This window comes from Amphiprion ocellaris, chromosome 21 (assembly GCF_022539595.1).
Source record: "Amphiprion ocellaris isolate individual 3 ecotype Okinawa chromosome 21, ASM2253959v1, whole genome shotgun sequence".
Classification (NCBI taxonomy): domain Eukaryota; kingdom Metazoa; phylum Chordata; class Actinopteri; family Pomacentridae; genus Amphiprion; species Amphiprion ocellaris.
Genome location: NC_072786.1, coordinates 12,224,617 through 12,245,923, shown reverse-complemented (window position 1 = coordinate 12,245,923; position 21,307 = coordinate 12,224,617). Strand labels below are relative to the sequence as shown.

Here is a 21,307-nt window from a genome sequence, read left to right as displayed (position 1 = left end):
TGTGTCACCTAGTTAAATACCAATGTTTTGTTGTTGTTGTAAATAAGTACAATAAATTTCAATACATTTTTCTCTTTGGAAACCACTATTTATCAGCTAAAAAAAAGTCAAAATAAAATAAAAATAATTTTTCTTCCACAGTGACTCTTTATAGAAGACTATTATTATTATTATGTATTTCAAGTTGTCTGTAATTGTATGGTTAATATGCAACAAGCTAATATTCCTAATTTGCATAAATCTCCACTTAATTAAATGCAATTAAAATTAACACCCAAAGTATATATATAAATAAATATACACCTATAAAATGTTCATTTGTGTCATATTGAGCGTGACTGTCGTTCCTCGTGCATCTCTGCAGCAGGTTAAGCTAACGTTAGCTACATAGCAAAAACTTTTTAGCAGTGGACTCTAAACTTTAATATTTACACACACAGCAACTTTAATTTTGTAGCTTACATACTTACAACACTGAAGATTTAATCGCTTTTCAAGAAGCTATAGCCGTGAAAAATGAACTGGGTCGGAGGTTCGAGGTAAAAATACATTTTCGTTTATAGCCGACATGCTAATGCTAATATTAGCTGCTATAGACGTTTAAGCTAACGACGTAACATTCATTGCAGGAACCGGTTAGTGATGAAGAGCGACGCTAAAAAACAGAGGGTGAGCCCGCAAAACAACACTTCCACGACCAAAGAGGAAGATGACACTTCTCAGTGTGTAGCTGAGTTGTAAAATTCTGCGTTTCTGTGTTATTAGGAATTCTTTGAAAAGAAAAAAATGCAGCAGAAACTGAAAAACTTGGGACTAGCTCTGCCAGCTGCCTCACCTGCAGACATTGGTCCTGGTAGTATGGACCTGGTCACTCTGTTTATTGTCAACCAGATTGCTGCAAAGAAAGCAAGTACAGGTGAGACTAGCAGCCAAGATGAGCTCTAATAGGAGGCAAAACTTTACATCAGTTAATGGGAATAATGTTTTGTAGCTCTATGCATCAGATCTGCGGTGCATTTAAGTGTTTTTAAATCGAAAAACAGAAAATAGCATACAACTGAGCAAAAATGTAAACACAGCATGCATATGGCCTTCCTTTCTGACATATTGTTATGATTAGAAAAGGGTTCAGTTTAGCCAATTGTGTATGAAAAGGTTTTTAGCTGATGACAAATTCTTGGCCAATGACAGGAATTTCCATATTTCCACATCTTGTCAGGTGTGGCTTCAAAAGACAACACTGTTTTGACTAGTGATGATAAAATATCACCTTAAAATGCAGCTTTATTTAAATGACACAAAGGCACAGATGACAAGAAAAAGACAAAAATGGGGTGTTGACATGCTGGATGCTGGCATATCTTTAAGGGCTGTAATGCCCACAACTCCACTATTTGTTGTTTGAGGTCGCAGCCTTTTCAAATCTGAACAGACTTTGAAATAGCACACATCAAGAGAAACTTCACACTCTCTAATGTTGGATGTAGACACACCACAAAATTTGAAAAATAATGGTGCATCACATGCTACTGGATACTAAAATTATCAACTGTCATTCCAGAGGGAGCAATCAAGCAGCAGTGCACCACCTCATGGGGAGGGAGAATGGAAACAGTGGTGGACAAACTTAATACAAAACACTTAGTAATGCTTCTCAGTGAGAAAAACAAAAGTACAAACAAGTCTTGATGGAAAAAAATGGGTGGTGCAGTCAACATGGGTTGTGTTTTCTTTAGCGAGAACTCAAGGTTTGATTTTAACTGGCACTTTTAATATCTATTGTGAACATTAACCTGAAGGGTATCAGTGTCTGCTGCTCCTGGCACTGGCATGATAACGATAACCATCTCGATCGGTGGCCTTGGTGAGTCTGTGAGAAGTTTGGGAGGTTTAGGACTGGATCTGTAAGCATCTCGCATTAACAAACAATCTCAGCTGAGCATGAATTCAGACCAAGATCCCAGAATAGATTTCTCCTCTGATTGTTGGTAGGGGTGAAATTGTTTTAACTTAGCCCAAAAACTCATGTAGTTTGAGACCAACTTCAGAAATCATCTTCGACAGTGTGTTCCTGTCCCCCAAAATGTCCACCAACTTCGCCGAGGCCTTCAGGAAGAGTGGAACAACATTCCACAAGTAGCATCGACAACCTCAGTAACTAACTCTATTTATCTCAGTAATTCACACTGTCTAGTGAGTTCTAGACCGTGACTCCACTCTCAATCTACTCACTGTCATTTCTAATATAATGTGTACTTGGTTGTTTTGTGATTCTGTTGTCAGGATGCATTGTGTTGCAACAAAAAATACTTGTTCCCCTACATGAAAAAGAATGCATGTAATTTAATAACATATCACATGCTGCATTTATATTTTTGCTCAGTTTATTTGAAATTTTGCAAATGCCACAAGGCCAGTCTCTGTTTTTATATAGCACACTTAAAATAACAGCCGCTGTTACTTCTATGTAGCACTGTAGAAAGGTTTAGACCCTAAGAGTAAAACAAGTTGTTTAAAAAAATAAATAAATAAAAATAAAATAACGTCATGAATCATACCGTAGTGTAGTAAACAGCAAACGGTACAGCAAATCAATATCTTAAAGTGCCTCAATCTTTTTTTTGCACAGTACTGTGTGTCCACTGGGGTGTATCTCTTTTTGTGCCTTAGCATAACAAAGTGCTTGTGTTTTCAGATCCTCCTAAAGTAGCAGTTCTTGGCAGCAGTAAAGGAGGATCCAAGAATAAGAGAAACGAGCCTCTCGTACTCCCGATGAGCCCCTGTTCACCATCACAGCTGAGTCTTGTGGAGAGCCAGCCTCAGAGCAGGTAGAGCTGCAATGTCTCAGCTAAAAGTTGTTGTACTGTTGCAGTTGTGGGTTTTAAAATGCAATAATGCAACAGCAGTACCCTCATTTACCATAATGCATGGAATGGAAATGGTTGGTCACTTTATATTTTCATGGTAATATCTAGTGTTCAAGGAGTCAGAAAAAGAAAGAATGTAATTCCACAAGGATTCAAGTGTCAGCAGGTTTGTCACTTTACAGCTATTTTACATTTTTCTGTTACTTGTGTTTTTAATGTGCCCATCACTAATAAACTTATTTTTGTGAAAGCTCTCACCAGTGCTTGAATCAGCTTTCTCAGACAACAGTGCATCCGACTACCTACCGCCCATAAATGTCCCCTCTAGCCCTTTCTCCTCCATCTCATCCACCTCCTCAGGACAAGGTTGCATATTTAAAGAACAACCTCACATCAAAGACTTTTGCATAATGTTATTCTTTTACTTTGCAATGACCAAGCAAAACGGCTCTCCTCAGGAATATTTCCCCTGCAGCTGAAACTACAGAAGCAAAGTCAGCTACAGCCTCCAGCCCATTACTCTCCTGCATCCTGGGACGCCTCAGGTTTTCAGCAGAATAAGGTAGTGAAAATGATATTATCTCAAATTAATATATCACCAATGTGTTCTGGTTATATTTGCAGTTAGTACACAGATTTCAAAACATTTAACTCACATATAGCTTCACACGATTTAACTGGGCCTGGCCTGACAGATAGCTGCAGTGTGTATGAGCTAACTAAATCTAGACAAACAAGTTAGTATCACAGAATTTTTGCTCCTTCAAAGTAAGAGGACCCTAATTATTTCCATGTTGATGTTGTTAAACAGGTACCTAAGATTTTGTTTAAGCAGAAATATCACTGTTAAGCCTACCAGATTCAGTGATGTTGTGATAGCATGTATGTACACATTGTGTGAAGCAAACATTTTCCGATTAGAGCTGTAGTCTTCAAGGTTTTTTTGTTTAGAACTGGCAATTTAACCTCATAGTGTGATCCAAGATGCAAAATTAATGAGTAGCAGTAACTGTTAATCCATATTTCAGTTGTACAGAAGACATATGTACATTCCAGTTCAATACAACTAAATATGTGATATGAATGTGTTTCCAAGGAAACTGTAATATTGTGACTTCTAGATTGACTAGTATTTAGTATTTTACACTCTTATGTATATAGTATTTCAGACACATATTAGGTCATTGATGTGCCTCAACTGTTCCTGGAGAAAACAGTAATGTTTGGCAGTAAAATGTGTGTTTATTCTCAAACAGAGCTGCAATGATTTATCAGCTAATTGTTAATTAATAAATAATTCACTGACTATTTTTAAAATCGATTAATTGGTTTGAGGAATTCTTAAATTCCAGCCTATTAAATATGAATATTTTCTGGTTTATTTCCTCCTTTATGGCTGTGAAGTCAATATCTTTGGGTTGTGGACAATATAAGACATTTGAAAACATCATTTTCGGCTTTGGGAGACACTGATCAACACTTTTCACCATCTTTTTACGTTTGATAAACTAAATAATTAATTCAAAAACATAATGGCATTATGTGATTATGTGAAAATAATCATTGGTTGCAGCCCCAATATTCAGGCTGACTTTTGTTTCTTAGTTTCAGCCTTTCTCCCAGCCCAGAGGTATGACAGATGATGTCCCCTGGTCCTGTGGATCAAACCTTTTCCAGCTGGAGACTTCTACAGCAGCCCAAGTTCTCTTTGGAAATCCACAACCAGAGTGAGAGCAAATTCTAGTTTAGATTGTATTTTCTCGCCTTGGATTAACTGTTCATTTTGTACAGAACATGTCTGTTATTGCAGTAAAACTGAGGCAGGAGACTGTGCAGGACATACAGCCAACTTCTCCCTCAACCAACCAGAAGATAATGAGCCCATCCTGGACTTCATGCTGAACCAGTCAGAAACTAAACAGCAGTTCGAGGAGGACGTCTTCAGTGGCTTTAGTCATGAAGAATATGAAGGTGAAAGTTACTTGCCATTTTAACACAAGCACAATTGCTTTTTTTTTTTATTTTTTTTTTTTACCTGGTTAACATGAAGCTTCATTTCAGCTTCTCATTTTGGGAGTGCAAAATCAAAAATATACCTAACAGACGAAAAATCGATCAGATCTTCAACACCACAGTAAGTGTTTGCACTTCAAATGTAATCAAACATTTCAGTATGATTTAATTAGTAATTAATATTGGATTTTCTTTGTTTACTGTCAGAACTGTGCCTGATTCACAGTGCACAGAAGTGGAGGTAAGCGCCTCTTATATCTGAGTGTGTAATGTTGGTATTTTGCTGCCATCAAGTGGTTGAGATTGTAAAGGAACTAGAAATAACAGAATTTAGAGAAAAACAAACAGTAAACATTCACTGAGCAGATATTTGAGGAAGTTGAAATAAGTATTAAACAATTTTTGGCAACTTGTCCTTATGGGAGTATTTAAAAGTGTACAGCTGCAGTGTCAGATGTTTGTTCTGTTTTATTCACAGTTCTCCAACTGCACTGACATGAACTTTTGTAAGTATCTCAAGCATCACCAATTAAGCCCCTCATTTACTGTGCATATGTTGGAGGAAGAACAAAAATTTGAATAGATGTCCTCCTTAAACCCTCAGCATGCCTCGGACACCACACTGGGCCCATGAATGGCTGTAACTGTTCGCCAAATTACTCTTGTGGAGGAGGTTACTACAGTTCAGATTCAAATGATGTAAGTGAAGTTTTGTTGGGAAGTTTTGTCCAACTTTCTGAAGTACTGTGATTGTAGTCCCCTCAAATTGAATTTTTAAGAATAAAATTACCATCTGAAGCAATAAGTCACTGTGCTAGCTTTAAAAGAAATCACCAAACTTACACAATTTCTTATAGCTACAAACTGTAAAAACAGAATTGTCATATTTTTAATTTTCAGATGGTTTTTGAACTACCCATCTGTCATGTGCTGCTCCATCAGAATACTTGACTTAATTTTAGCTTAAAACTGTGATGTTTCAGCAAAATCATCGTATTCCTCATGACACATGGCTTAGCATTAACCCGGTTGTGTAGAAAAACTGCAGACTGTGTAAAATTAGAAGATAGAAGGCAAATGTGGAAACAAATTTAAAATGTACGTGGTAAAATATCTACAGTACACACTATTTTTCCAGTATTGATAACAGTTGAGGCATTTGGAAAAATGTTTGACATGATTTTTTTTCTTTTTACATAATTTATGGTATTATAACTGAAGCATACTGCACACAGTACATTTCTGAGTTCTCTACTTCTAGTCATGGTTTTGCTGTTACAATAATATATACATTAATGTAATGACCTTGCTAGAGAGACACTCTTCAATCTAACCATAGTAAACTTTATCAGCCATTAACACTGTAGAATGTTGTTTGTTCAGTGCTGCTGACGTATAGTTTTGCCTCTTCTAACTGTATATCAGCAGGAAGATTGCCGTCAACCTCGTCTCCATGCTTCCTATATGGATCAAACACATAGTGCAGAAACCTTGAACCCAAACAGTGCCTCACAAGGGAATCCAAAACAGAGCCTCTCTCAGTCCAGGCCTCCCACACCTCTAATAAAATCCAAAGTGAACTTCAGAAATGATCAGAAAGTTATGAAGAACATGGGTAGCCCAGATAGAGCCTTTGGAAGTAGCATCCAACAGATAGGAAGCAGCACAGCATTGTTTTTATCTCCTCTGTCTCCCCCTCAGAGCTCAGAGTTGTGCAAATGCAAGAAAATACCCATTAAAACTCAAGATGCTGCAACTCAAACTGCACAAAATCCCACGGCAGAGACGTGCGATGCTTCGACTCAATGCACCTTTGTTGCAGAGGCTAAAGTAGCCCCTGGTTTGTATCTACCACCTGTTGGCATGTCGGAGCAGCATCAAGCCACAGAGAGGCAGACTGATACCGCTACAGAGCCGACTACACTCAAAGCTTCACCAGAAATCTCAAGCAGCGAAGGGAAGCAGATGACTTGGAGCAACAAGAAATTGAAGTCCAGTTTTCGATCAGGCATCATGAACATATTCCCTGCTAGTAACTGTGGCAAAATGATCCGACAGAGACCCATAAATCCCTTTCTGGATGCTCTGAGCAGTGGCAGAGGTATAACATGAGAGTGAAACATTCAACATCAGTTACTTGAGACAGATTTTCACATTAAATCTTGCTGTCATTTTCCTTTTTAATTCAGGTAAGGAGCATGGAGGGGGCGGAGATGAGAGAGGGCAACATGAGAATCCGTTGAAAGCTCCGTCGGATGAAGGGAAAGAGGAGGTCACATCTGGCACCGGAGTTATCGGACTCTCAGAGGAGGCCGAGACACTTCAGGAAATAGCCGACATTTTGCTTTTTATGAAGCAGAGGAAGAAGGAAGGATGATGACGTCAGACAAAAGTAAAGTAGATCTATGAAATCAGCTGGAAAAAAGCACATTTGTTCTGTGAATGTTGTTTTAACATTTAGTATTAACCCATAAAACCACATAAAATAGCCACACTGTTTGTTCCTAATGTTGCAATAGAGCAAAATAAAACCCCAAAGCTTCATTCTGATTCATAAGTTTATTTCTTTCCCCATATACATAAGATTTCATGAAGATATTTATCTTTATATAATATAAACTCTAGCAAAACATTTACAGCTTGAACAATAATCAAATATACTTTACAGCACTCGTTTATTTGTATTTTTGTAGTTCCTGGTAAACTTTAGAAACACACGTAATTGGTTCACATAGAAAAAAATTGCAACCATTTCACCATAAGTACACATCGAATGCTCCCCCCTACTGTGGTAGAGGAGGACAGCGGTAACACAACTGGATGTTAAGGGCTGGACACCACATTATCTTCGACAACGCGCAGCCGCAAACAATCACGGTAAATATTTGGTCGACACAAGTTTTCATTACACAATCTGTATTACGGACAGCTTGATCTGTGTGTGTGTGTGTGTGTGTGTGTGTATCTGCAATAATACTTTCAGTACAAAACTAGTTTGTGTGGTTTTAAGACAGCTCTTCCTTGACAAACACTTAAAAGAATACGTTTGCATTTTGAAGTCAGTAGTAGTTTTCTCCACCTTTCAGTCCGCCTTAGCAAAGAAGATAAACCCATTTTTTTTGTATTTCTTGATTACGATTCACAATGTACAAAAACTGGTCCAAGTTTATCATCTTTCCTTTATCCCACTAGCTTTAAAGACTACGATTCTGCATGTTTCAGCCCCATAACAACAAATCACAGGAGCTTCACTATATTAGTGCTGATCATTTTCAAAAGCATATGTTTAAAAGTAGATTTTTTTTTGTTGACTGTAATGTGTTAAATACCATGATTTAATATGTCTTTCAAACAAGTCTAGTCAAATTGATCTTTAATATGTGTGGTATGCTTTGGAAAATCATCAGCAATTACAAAATAGAATGATTGGTAAATAAATGGGTGACTATGAACTGTTGAAGCTGTTTTTCTGAACAGTAAGATACAATATATTCCTATTGTGTTGCCTTTAGTGAGAGGAATTTGGCTTTATTCATACTGATTTCCATTGTCACCCGTGTGTCACTGTGACACCCGCAAAATACCAAAATTATCACAATACTTGATGTAAATACCACTGACTTTTAATGGGTCACTGAAGACATTGATGGCAAGCTGCTTATTCAATTAAAAAAAAAAAAAAAAAAAAAAAGAGGTATTAAACTTTACTAATCATAATGGATTAGGACTGCCACAGTAGCAGCCTGTTAATTTGTTATTTACCTGCTTTATTTTGTTACACACAATTACTCTGTTGTCTACTTTCCAACAGTTTTTGCTACACAGAGACCTATTTGACTAACAAGGTGCAACCTCCCACAGTTTTACAAGGTTTACAAAACAACATTGGTAAATTACGCTAAAGCCTACTCCTCAACATTTGACACGAGAAACTACATAAATGATATGCTCTGCTATTTGTACAAAAGGCTATGGAGGAAGACAAAAATATATAAAATTACGATAAAAAAAATAAATAACATTCCATCACAGGTGAAGTGCAAATATGCATAAATAAATAAAGCTGCAGGGGAATGGGACTGGAAAACAATGGCCATTAGGCACCTTCACAATACACAGGCACTAATATTGTCATGTTCAGATACTTTAAAATCGCTTTTATCGTACTAACGTTTTACTTTACTGCTACAGACGAAACCGACTGGTTGTTTTTGCTGGATTCTACATATACAGTATATCCAGAAGTTACTACGATCATGGTGAAGAGTGTGGCAAACTGTAGTATTCTGCTAAAAACTGCAATTTTTAGAAGCAGGTAAGCAATAGGATTGAAATAAAAAAATAAAGCAATTTGTAATTTGTGTGAAAAAGGACTGGAAAAAAACTAAATTTATTTAAATAAATACTTAAATAGACAAACCGTAGCAACATAAATTCATCCTTTCAGTGCTGCTACAGTGGTTTTCTTGAGGCATCCACTGATGGTAACAACACACTGCATTCCTGGTGATTGCTTTTCTAAAAAATCTCAACACTGACCACAAACTAAAGACTGCCATCATGAGGAACTGGCGTTAGTGTGCTACGCTACTAGCCGAAACGACATTTAACAGAGACGCGTCTCATACAAAAAAGGCATAATGGTACTATAGATCGACAACAGCCAACAAAAATTTCGCGGACGCACAAACCTGGTTTCCAAAAACCACATTTACTGCATCTTTTTCAATGGAATTCTAACATATGCTCTGGGATACTTTATACTTTATGCACAACATCATATATTAATGATATTTAAAGAACTGTACAAAATATTAGGGGCATTTTCCTGACTTTATGTGAGAGAAAAAGGCCATTATAGTTTGTGTCATTAACGTGTCTCTGTAAAAAATACGCTGAAACCTCTATATGCATGTTTGTTTTGTTATGGATGGACAAGGCAAAGACTGTCGTAGTTGAGCTATTGGTTGAAAACTGGCTAAAGCAGGTCTTGTACCAGATCAGGTGTCAGTTCACCTTCAATTCAGAGAATAAGCTGAAAGCAAAACATTCACACTCCGGCTAAAGCATCATCAATGATTTCCTGAACTGGCTGATTTGAAAGTGAACTAACTGACAGAAGCAAAAGGGTCTTTTAGACTGTAATACTTAACCGCACACTGAGGGAAACTCCTCAGATCACACAAAAAGGAAAACTATTACAAACCAACCCAACCACTCTGCATGTTTCAGCAACGCAACCGAACACCCAGAGGGGGGGTTACCAACGCTCCCCACTAGTCCACGTCTGAAGCATCGTTGTCCGATAGGTGGTAGTTTGAACCTTTGACCCGAATGTACTCGACCTGCCGCCCTTCGTCTGAATCAGAGGCGCCGCACGAACAGAGCTGGTTTTCAAACAGCGCCTCAATCTCCTCCAGACGCCGGGCTTTAGTCTCTGGCAGGCAGCCATAGATGAAGACAAAACCCAGCAAGGCCAGGCTGGAGTAGAGGAAGAAAGCGCCTAGGAAGACAAAGCAAAAAAGAACACAGCGTCACTAAGGACAACCACCCACGAAGACATAAAAACACAGCGGCACAACTTTCCAGTCGCCTTTTATAAATACGTTTTCTCATGCGCTGCCAGAAAAAGAATCGCCGATGGTGACAGCAGATCCTACAGGCAGCTAATATTGGATGTGAGCTGCCCACGCACCTCTACAGAGATGTTTGTGTGCGCTGAAAAATGAAAATGTTTTACCAAACTGAAATACTGCTTTCAGACTGTCGGTCGCCATATGATAAATGTGGAACATAAGCAACATGCCCCTGTCAAAGTGTCATTACAGCAAGGTTAACGGGAGGAAAATAACTACCCACACGCACCTAGAAATAAGTATTCCCACAGAAAGAGTGACAGAGGTTTAATGAGATTTTTCTTGCCGTTGTGATCTCCATTTTCTCCTTGTCAAAACCAAATGACATTTTAAAGTTACAACCAAGTGCGTGTGTTATGCTAAATACTGCTCCTGTGATAGCATCGGTGTGTTTTTCCAGCTTTCACAGAGTTTTTCTCTTCTTGGTGAATGATTGTTATCAACCGGATGAATGAGTGAATCGATAATTAACCCAGTATGTCTCAGGATGCCTTCACAGTCACCCCTGATGGATCAATTTCAAGCTCCACGAAAGGTCAGTTCCTTCCTGTCTGAGGAGAAACCTGCTGCTGAGGAACACTGAGGAGGTATTCAAGAGGGCTGGAAAAAAACAACGCTTCAGGGTATCAGTCAGCTGTTACCTGACGGCTGGTCTTGCCAAAGGGATAGAGTTGTTACACAAGATCTACTGTCGGGTAAGGATTGAGGGAATTGAATGAGGACTTGTCTTTCTTCTACAAAACTAAGCAATAAAAAGCCTTAAAGCTAACTGGTTTGCTGACCATAGTAGGTGAAGTACTGAGCCAGGTGCAGGAAGGTGAGCGACACCAGGATGTTGAAGGTCCAGTTGACTCCGGCGGCGCAGGCGTTTCCAGTGCTCCTGGCCCACAGAGGATAGATCTCAGAGTTGATGGTCCACGGCATCGGACCCATACCTGGGACAGAGAAATGAGAGTTGAGCCTTGTGGGAGATGGAGAGATGTTTTAAAAAAGGAAGACAGATGGAGAGATATATTGTGTTTTTGTGGCAGGCTTGAGCTCTGAAATCCATCCCTGCATGTCTGCACCTTGTCTGAAAATAACTGTGTTGTTAGGGATGTCAAGAGAATAGATATTCCTGCACTAAGGTGATAGCAAAAGTCTGAAATTGGTACATATTTTCTATGATATAGAAATAGGGCTGCTACTAACAAAAGTTTACCTTTTCAAGTGCAAAATTGTCAACTATAACATGATAAAAAATACGTTAAAAATACTACTTATTGTTTAAGTCCGTAGTGCAACACCAAAAGAAGTCCAAGATTCTCTTAAGCCCCTTAACAAAGTAAAAAAGTTCAATTTATACCTAATATCCATGTTGTATATGAAAGTAAAACATAGACAATGGATATTTTACAAGCACAAAGCAGCCAAAGCAACTCCTTTTCTGCTTATTGTGTGATGGTTCTCTCACTTTTATTGCAGCTTCTAATTGTATGTGGTGGTATACTGTCCACGCCCTCTTCAGGAAGAACGCTCTCTGTGTTTGTGACTGACAGTGGAGGGAGGAAACAGTTGACCAGTCAAAATAAATGAGAAATTTCTAACTTTCTGAGTGATCATTTTATATTGAAATATTGCTGAATTCACAGCGAGGCCGGTGTTTTTAACATATGATGACTGTCAGACCATATTGCAGTTATAAAATGAGGATTTTTGTGGCACAGAGCAGCAGCTTATAGTCTTAATGGGCCACGTTTCAGTCATGATTTCATACTCATTCTGTTGTCTGACTACAGAAATAGAAAAAATATATTTAAATGAAAACAGCTTCATTGATAATCCAGCTGTATTAACATACAGTGTAAGTGAGCACAGCGAGTAGGAGAGAAGCTTGTACAATGTGTTGTGCTGCTGTGATACAAACTGCCTTTTTTCTGTCTGATAAATTTTTGTTCTCCTAGACTTTTGAAGCTTTGGAAACTTTTACATTAAACTGAGCTCCACTCTGCTGCAGCTGTGACTCTAAAACTGGATTGCTGACAATCCAAAGATTGCAAACAATGTCAAATTTGAAACGTTAAACTTACCCAAGAATGTCAAAGAAAAATGTACAAAATCTGTATACAGAAATCAAGCTGAATTTCAGTTATTTTATGTGAACATGTCACAACGATTTTTTGTTGTTGCCGTGATATTGAATCTGCTGTCGGAAAATTTCAGTGGCATTGGTACCAACTACCAATTTCTGGCATCATGACGTCCCAAATTCAAACTTGTAATATGCAACTTTTAAATTCTATTACACTTGAAGTGATGCCAAAAGTGACATTAGAAATGGTAAAGGTGCAAAGAAAGACGACCCCAATTTATCTGCTTCTTCATAATTTACTGTAGTTTTATGATCGCTGATAGCTTCATTACCAGATTAGATACCATTGTCATTCCATTGTGGAACCAACAATACACTTTTCTGCCACAAATTTGTTGTTTTACATACAGCTAAGTAAGTCACACCTGTCTTTTTTTTTAATCACCTAATATTAAGAAAACTGCTGCACGGATGAAGAAGTTCACGGAGTGCTCCTCTCAGGCTGTGGCAAACATCCAGCTGATATGAGACGAGAGTTGTTTGTTCAGCTGAGTGTTTCATCAGAGCTACAATCCTTGCTGTGAAGGACACCTGAAGCCAGAACTAGTGGGATTATGAAGAATCCTTAAACCTTTGTAAGCGCTCAGGTAAACACATCTGCAGCCAACAGAGGCAGACTGAGCTTTGCTATCAGGTTTTGGGGTGTGGTTGTAGCACATTTACACAAATTCTACATTTTGCTTTTTTGTACCGAGCTTTAATCTCTTACCAGGAGCAAAAGCAGCCAGGTAGAACATCAGACCCAGTAAAACCAGCCAGGAGTAGGAGGTGGGACAGTAGTTGTAGGCCCAGTAAGTGTGATCTCTCATCAGGGTGGAGTTGGAGCATCTGGAGGCAATAAATCTCAGTTCAAGGTGAAATCTGTCATTTTCTTATTCTAATCCTAATTTATTTTTTTCTGCCACAGTGCAGCATCCACACCGAGCATCCTGTGACTCACCTGCCCCATGCTGCGTGCTCGGTGGAGGCCTTATTGACGGGAACGCAGGAGGAGGTGAGTAGCGCCGAGCTGTTCTCGCTGTAACAGAATCCACATCCGGGGTCCAGCATGCACGGCTCACACAGCCTGAGAGCCAAACAGCAGAGGCATTAGCTATAATTTACCTCAACAAAATCAATGACACGGCATGTAAGCTCCTGAAACCACATTCCTTCACTTTTTATTGCAGTTTTTTTTGGTTTTGTACTGAAGAAAACTGATAAACTTATTTTAAAAGTTTGAGTCCACCTACTTCATGCTGCTTGATGGATTTATGACAGAAATGAGCTTCCCACCCGTTTAATTGAGACTTCTCTCATTACCCAAATGGCTTTAATGTTCCTCAAATACTGGAAGTAGCAGATCAAAATTAAGAGCAAAATACTCTACATCAGTTGCATCTTTTTCCACCCTTTCCCCGTCACATCATGTTTTGAGTTTTTTGATCAGAAGGTTTCAAATGCTTAGTCTCTGAGATGTGAAATTCTGCCATGTTTTCCAAGCAATTCCATCAGGTTGGATGTTTTTGCACCTAATGAAGCGCATGGAATGTGCATTTTGTTTCAGAGGTCTATTTTTATAGCCTGTGTTCGAGGCACCTTTCTCTAATTACACACTGAGGTCAAGGACTGAAAAAAAGGTAGGTATTTGCAAGTAAATAATGTGGGAAGGTGAAGAGAGAGATGCAGCAGCAGAGCTTTGGCTGAGATTCAAACAATGCAATTTTAAAAAATGTCTCATGGAAATATACAATGATCAGGCTTAACATTAAAACTAGTGACAGTTGAAGTCAATGACATTACCAAGTTTGAAAGGTATGTTTCTATAAAAATCATCACAAACATTCAAAATCACTTCATTCTACATGTTTTATTTAAACATTTGCCAAAAATAAAGCCTGTGCACTAAACAATTTTTCTAAAAGACTAATACAACTGCACTTCTTGGCACAACTGTGAAACCATCAGTGACTCAGCTGTATGAAAATAAATTTTGTTTACTTTTGTTGTTTTTTTAAGTTAGTTTTTTGGCCTTTTGTTGGTTTTATTAGACAGGTTAGTAAAGTGGCAGACAGGAAAGCAGGGAAGACCTGCAGCAAAGGGATGTGAGATGGAAACTAACCCAGGCTGCTGCATCAGGGACTAAAGCTCCTGTTTATGGGTCACCTGTTCAGCCAGCTGAGCTATCTGGGCAGCTCTGCTTCTGTTGTTTTTATGATTTATGGCATTAGAATGTTCTTATACAGCACATAAGACATTTCTGAATTCTGTCTGCTCTTAGTCATGATTGTGTTGTTTCCATAGAGGTGCAGGACTTTATATTGCAGTAAATAATGAGCTCCCAGTGAGTAAAAATATGACGGGAGCCACGGACAGAAACTGCTTGAGGTTCAGAGGGTTAATCATCTCATTACAATGCAATGCTCTGCTGAGAAACCTTGGGTCTTGACATTTAAGCGGATGTTACTTTGGCACGTAACACCTACATAAACATTGAGGCAGACCAACTACACACCAATGGCAACAGCATCCAAACCAAGACAATGTAATCTGCCACACCACAAGAACTACTCATGTATGGTTTGAGTAGTTACCCAAGGCGTGGTCCCAGCTTCCAAACTCAAATGAAAAAGATGGCAACACACCCTCCACTTGCTTGGTCTCCTTTTTGGCGCAAGGAGTCAAATCCTGCATACATCCAACTTATTAAAAAGCAGTCATTCCCTCATAAATGTATCGTCTCTGCATTGATTTACTCAAAAGGTCAACTTTTTGGTTCCAAGGACCTTTCACAAGACCTGTCAATCATAACGTGACATTAAATACAGCCCATAATACCGCTCATAATTAGACAGTCCACAGCTGTGGTGGAGGTGTATCCTACACACTCAAGATTCCCCCAACGCACATCTCTAATCCTCTTGATCTCACCAAAAGGAAAACACCTCTTCAAAGCAGCAGCATATGTACATATTACAAGACATAACCCACATCTGCAATGCAAATGCCTCTTGGGTTCCCACAAACTCAAATTTATCCAAATGCACTGCTATAACCCAGCTCGCTAGAAGTAACAAATAAACAAGGAGATGGTCACGGTTGAACCTAAGTTAACTGTGATTTTAATGAGAAGTAGGTCTTTTGGGGTCACAAAAAAAAAATCAACCCAGTTTACATAAAGAAAAACAGAGGGTGATGGATACAACTCAAAAAAGAAATTAGTATAAACAAAAGAAGAACTTCTAACTATTAGGTTCATGCTCACCTATCTCATTTGTTCTACAATGTAAAAACTCCAAAGTCAAATGATGTGCTGCCTTACCTGCACCCGATCGCCAAAAGAAAAGTTACAGGTGGGAGTAGCACCTGTTAACATGATCTGTAGACAGTTACTTGGTCTGCAATTTAACAAGTTATACTCGTTAAACCCCTTAATTTAGCCCAACATCCAGCGACAAGTGTCTCATGCACTCAACTAAAAGTTTCTCAGAATAAAGTTGAAGAAACACAAAGGCAAACTGCTCACACCAAATCAAAGCCGCTCAGAGTTACAACAGCTGGATTTGATGATGAGCACAGCTTGATTGGAGAACAATGTTGGGGTCTAATCAGTAGAAGCAGGAGGGTAGGAGCGGTCAAAGCAACAGGCTGAGCAGGGTCCAAGTGCAGGAACCAGTCTGGGACAGAGGCTTGCACATCCTAATTTCCATATGAAACCAGGAAAAAGTTATTTACACTAAAAGGGAAAAGGAGTGCAATGACCCAGGAAATACAGATAAAACAAACAAACAAAAAAAACAACTAAAGATTGCCCATGATACATATATATTTACTAGTATATCTGGTCGGCAGGGGTGTTCCTAGAAGGATTCACAGCATTCAAATCAATAAAATAGATAAAATATATATAGCAGGAGAGAGGACAGAGACTGATTGTGGACAGACCCACACAGAAACCAGAAAAGCCCATGTCTATGCAGGATATCATCATAAAAATACGTTTTTGTAGAATAATTGTCCATGAAACATGCAGCTCAGTTAAAAAGTTGTTCAGTCCATTTTATTCTGCTTATCTGAAGTCGAGTCATCGTGATCGCAGGTTATGAAGGGCACATTAGGCGTCCCTCTACTGTGTAATGTTTTTGAGTTTTTCCTGGGGGACCTCGAGGTATTACCAGGCCAGATGAGATATATAATCACTCCAATGACTTCTAGGTCTGCACTGGAGCCTCCTCCAAGTAGGGCATGCCTAGAAAACCCCCAAAGAAAGGTGCCCAGCAGACTTCCTAATCAGATGCCCAAAGCACCTCAGTTGGCTCCTTTTAAAGAGAAGACGGAGCAACTCTGAGCTCTCTCCGAATATCTGAGCTCCTCATCCTATCTCTAAGACTGAACCCTGCCAGTCTATGGCGGAAACTCATTTCAGCACCATGTATCCATAACCTCATGCTTTCGATCATTAACCAGAGCTCATGACTACAGATGAAGATTGAAACGTAGATTGATTGTTAAATCAAGAGCTTACGTTGGATTACTTTAACAGTAAGGTCTTCTTAAGCTAACTTAACTGGCCTCCAGCCTCTCCTTGATCTCAATCTGATCGAGTGTTCAGGGGATGTACCAGATCCACAGAGGCCCCACCCTGCAACCCACAGGACCCAAAGGATCCGGTCCCGATGTCCCAGTGCCAGACACCATCGGACAACTTAAGAGGTCCCATGTCCATGACATATGCTGTTCTGGCATCACAATGGGCACCTACTCAGGTAAGTGGTTTTCATTGTGGTCGATTAGTGCAAATTCCATCATCATGTACAGCATTTGCAAATCTATAGTTTTCTCTTGCCCATAACATGCAAAAGCAGGAATAAAATATCATTCTGCTCCAAAACTCACTGGAGAAATCGCATAAGGAAGGGATGGTACAGTTTGTTCAGTCTTTTGTACTGCTGTCTTGCTAATGGATGTGGGGGTAACCCTTCATACTTACACTAGTACAGTTTCCACACCACAATACAACAACAGTGATGGCTCTTCCTTTCAATCTAAACCCCTGAGAGAGCTGGTAGCATAAAACTCTGTACTTTAATATCATGTACATAAGCATTAGGTCCATACTTATTCTTGGGGATGATAATAGTTAGCTGTTTTCAACCAAAACACTCCAGTGGGAACAGTAACTCATACAGAGCTTAAGTCATCATATTACAGACCAGTGTCTGTTCTATACAAAAACCAAATAGATTTTAAATGTTTTTTTACTTCAGGAACAAAACAAAGAAATTTATGCTGGGTCGTCATAGTCAAACGTCATTAAGAATATACATCCTTAAATGGGACGTCCCATCCACAGTAAAAGCCCAGCGGCAGCTCTGACACTGTCTTGATGCTGCTGTGGTCAGCGATGGGATGTGTAGGAGCAAAGTGAACTCAATGAAGTCATTCTAGTGTGGTAAAAGCACTCATCTCTTCAAATTACCCCAGTGTTTGTGTGGTACCAGGCATTATGGTGTGTGGGCGCTGGACAGTGAGTCCATTAGGCGTTGTTTGTCGTTATGATGAAAGACCGACGTTACGCATGAGTTTCATCTTGTGTCGGTGTAAGTGAGAGTAAATTGGGACATAGAGGCATCTGATCTCTGCCTGACATGAAAACACACTCAGGCTCAGTGTGTGTGTGTGTGTTTGCCCTTTGTTTGCTGAGGAAGACAATGAAGTGAATTGTGGCCGGTTTTGGATGGGGATGACATAGCCATGAACAATATTTACACAGTCATCTCCATGACGACCCTTTGTTTTATTCAGTTGTTAATAAATCACCCAGAGAAAAGAGGAAACACAAGGTTAAATGTGTGCTGAATATAATGCCTGAGGCCTTTTGGAATACAATGGCACATATTAAATATGCAGACTATGAGCTGATCTTCCAGGTGGGTAAAGATTACTAGTTTGACCTTGAGGTTTTGGCATAATTAAGCCAACACAGTAACATCATCTGCAAAAAGCAAATGTGCAACTCCAAAGTCTCCAAATTGGACATCCTTCCCACTTTGGTTGCACCCTAAGATCCTTTCCATTAATATCAGTAAATGGATTGAAGATAAGAGGCAAATTTGGCCCCAAATTAAGCAACAAATCTTAATATTTGTGAAGCTAGAACCAATTTTGCATGTAAAATGACTTAAACAATTAGCAATAGTTGTCCATTAATTTTCTGTCATCTGTCAAAAGCCATATAAACCGTTTTTAATTAATAATAAAACATATTTGATCTTCATATATCTTGTATCTCAAAGTCTTGATTTGCAATGTACCTCAAATTTGCACCTAACTACAGTACATTAGTAAATGTACTTAGTTACATTCCACAAAATAACAAAAAGTTTTTCAAACTGTATTATTGAAAGTTAACTAATTTACAAGTAACTTCTCCATCAAAACTGATGCTGGCACTACTTTTAACCCTGAGTCTGAGTATGTAACTGAAAAATATTGAAATTTGGATTAATGTATGTGTGAAAACCTGCAAGAACTTCACCACAAATATCCTTTTAGGAGAGTTTTATCCTCTGAAGCTCTCAACTACTGAGTGTGCTCGGCTGCACTCTAAATTGATACTCTGACACTGCAAAATACTGAGAGCTTTTACAAAGAACAGAAGTGCTCTGAGGTGAGCAGCGATTTTCTCATGCCGACACCCTCATGCTAGTTTTCGGCTTTCATTTTACATGTTTCATTAAGAAATCATGACTTAGCACTGCAAGTATTCATCCAAACCTTTGCATAATGTTACAAATAATGAAGAGTGACACTTCATTATCATCAGAAGACACTTAAATAGTGAATCATTGCATCTTAACATTGTAAAGCTCCTTTTTCCAACACAAATCTCCAATTTTATGTCCTGAGCTCTTTATAATGGCCCTTATTTTGATCTTGACTTAAGGATATGTGAAAATTATTGTGCTGTAAGTGCCTTGCTGTAAGTACATAATGAATAGCTGATGTTTTTCATATGTGTGTGTTAACTCACTGGTACTTGGAGCAGGTAGAGTTGGCCATGGCTGGGTCTAATGGGTGGAAGGTGACGGGAGGAGTGTGTTGGGCCGAAATCAGAAAACCAACGGCCAACAGACTCAAACTCAAACATGTACCTATCAGAAAAACAATTAACCATTAGTGTTGTTCCTCAATGAGGGCGTATTGAGATCAACTTTATTTACAAAATTCTGAAAGAAGGTCAAAATCTGGCAGCAAGCGTGCCAGAAAAAATCTGTTCAATAATAGTAAGAACAGCAAAAAAAAGCCGAAAATATCTGTAAAACGATTATCTGATTTAAAAATAGTAAAATACTGTAGTTTTGTAGTCACACAAATTACTATTTGTAAAAATTATTTACTTTTGATGTGGATATTATGTATGTTTTTGTTTTTAAACTAATATTTTTTCAGTGATTTTAATAGATATCTGTAAAATAACAGTTTAAATACATTTACATAATAAATATTTGATATTTTTGCTGGTTTAAATACAGCAACAAAAAAGGCAGTAATTTTACTGTCAAATGTACAATATGTAAAAATACACATTTTTAATATAGACATTATGTACAATTCTGGCCTGTTTTTTGGTTTATTTTTTTAACAATCAACACGTAAACTAGTACTACACTTTTTTCTGTGATTTTGACAAGATATTATCTGTAATTTAATGTTTAAAAACGCATAAAATAACAAAAGATATTCAGAATTTTTCAGTTCTTAACATATATATATTACACTTTTTATCTTTCCAATAACGGAAAATATTTGTCAAATAATTGGTTTTTTTGCTGATTGAAATGCAAAAAAAATTTAAATTAAAATAAAATAAAGAAAACTGTTTAATTTTCTTGTCAAACTTATGTATAAAAATCTAGGCTTTTAATGTGGACATAATTTACGGTGCACCTGTATATCTGTAATTTAATAAAACAAGGACAATCTGTAAAATAACAACACCAAACAGTTAAGAAAAAAAACTGTTAAAAATCATTAATTCTCCCTTGTGTCTTACCGATGATGCTGCCCAAGGTGAGCTTCCTGCGGCCGACTCTCTCCACCAACCAGACTCCCAGCAGAGTAAACAGGAAGTTGGTGAGGGTGGTGAGTCCGGCCAGCCAGATCGCCAGTCTGTCGTCCCGAACTCCTGACATCTGCAGGATGGTGGCGCTGTAGTACCTGTGGGACACAAAGACAATATGTCAAGTCTGATATTCGACAGCCCCAATAATAAAAATGTATACAACAAGCATAATTAATAAGAATAATCCCTCAGAACAGCTGCTTCTAAGTGTTTACAATTAAGACAATTGGGTAAAAGGGGAATTGTGCTTTAGCAGTGTCAGCTCCAAGACTCCTCTTTCAGTGAAGGGCTCATTAAAAAAAAATAATAATAAAGTTTTGGATGTTTTCCATGGCTTTTGGTTACTCTTAGTGGTCCTTTTGTGTATATTCTACTCACATTTTACACAGTTTTCTATACTTGTCTCTGATCTACTCTGCGTAGACACAGCCTGCAGTTCAACCTACTTCAACAAAAAAGTCCTTGAACTTTTGTCATGTGACTGTTTGTCACAACCGAATCAATCATGGTTCCCCAGTTGCACCAAGAGGTGGAGATTTAGTTTTTTAATTTTTTT

General features: G+C 38.4%; 2 protein-coding genes across 2 annotated transcripts in view; one reads left to right on the top strand and one right to left on the bottom strand.

Moving 5' to 3' along the window:
* The first annotated feature begins 642 nt into the window (after positions 1–642).
* On the top strand, positions 643–7,431 carry LOC111570179 (uncharacterized). Its single transcript, XM_055006820.1, has 10 exons — positions 643–669; positions 766–916; positions 2,696–2,828; positions 4,678–4,838; positions 4,929–5,001; positions 5,088–5,121; positions 5,359–5,386; positions 5,485–5,579; positions 6,582–6,981; positions 7,070–7,431. The coding sequence occupies exons 1-10, from the start codon at positions 643–645 to the stop codon at positions 7,255–7,257; spliced, it is 1,290 nt and encodes a 429-aa protein (XP_054862795.1). The 3' UTR covers positions 7,258–7,431.
* Positions 7,425–21,307, bottom strand: part of LOC111570178 (proton myo-inositol cotransporter-like) — a 107,187-nt gene continuing 93,304 nt past the window's right edge. The window contains exons 5-10 of the mRNA XM_023272791.3: positions 20,683–20,846; positions 19,660–19,780; positions 13,588–13,713; positions 13,357–13,475; positions 11,299–11,451; positions 7,425–10,383 (exon numbers count right to left, since the gene is read on the bottom strand). Of these exons, the coding sequence (XP_023128559.2) occupies positions 10,157–10,383; positions 11,299–11,451; positions 13,357–13,475; positions 13,588–13,713; positions 19,660–19,780; positions 20,683–20,846 (910 nt within the window). The 3' untranslated portion in view covers positions 7,425–10,156. The remainder of the gene's footprint in view (positions 10,384–11,298; positions 11,452–13,356; positions 13,476–13,587; positions 13,714–19,659; positions 19,781–20,682; positions 20,847–21,307) is intronic.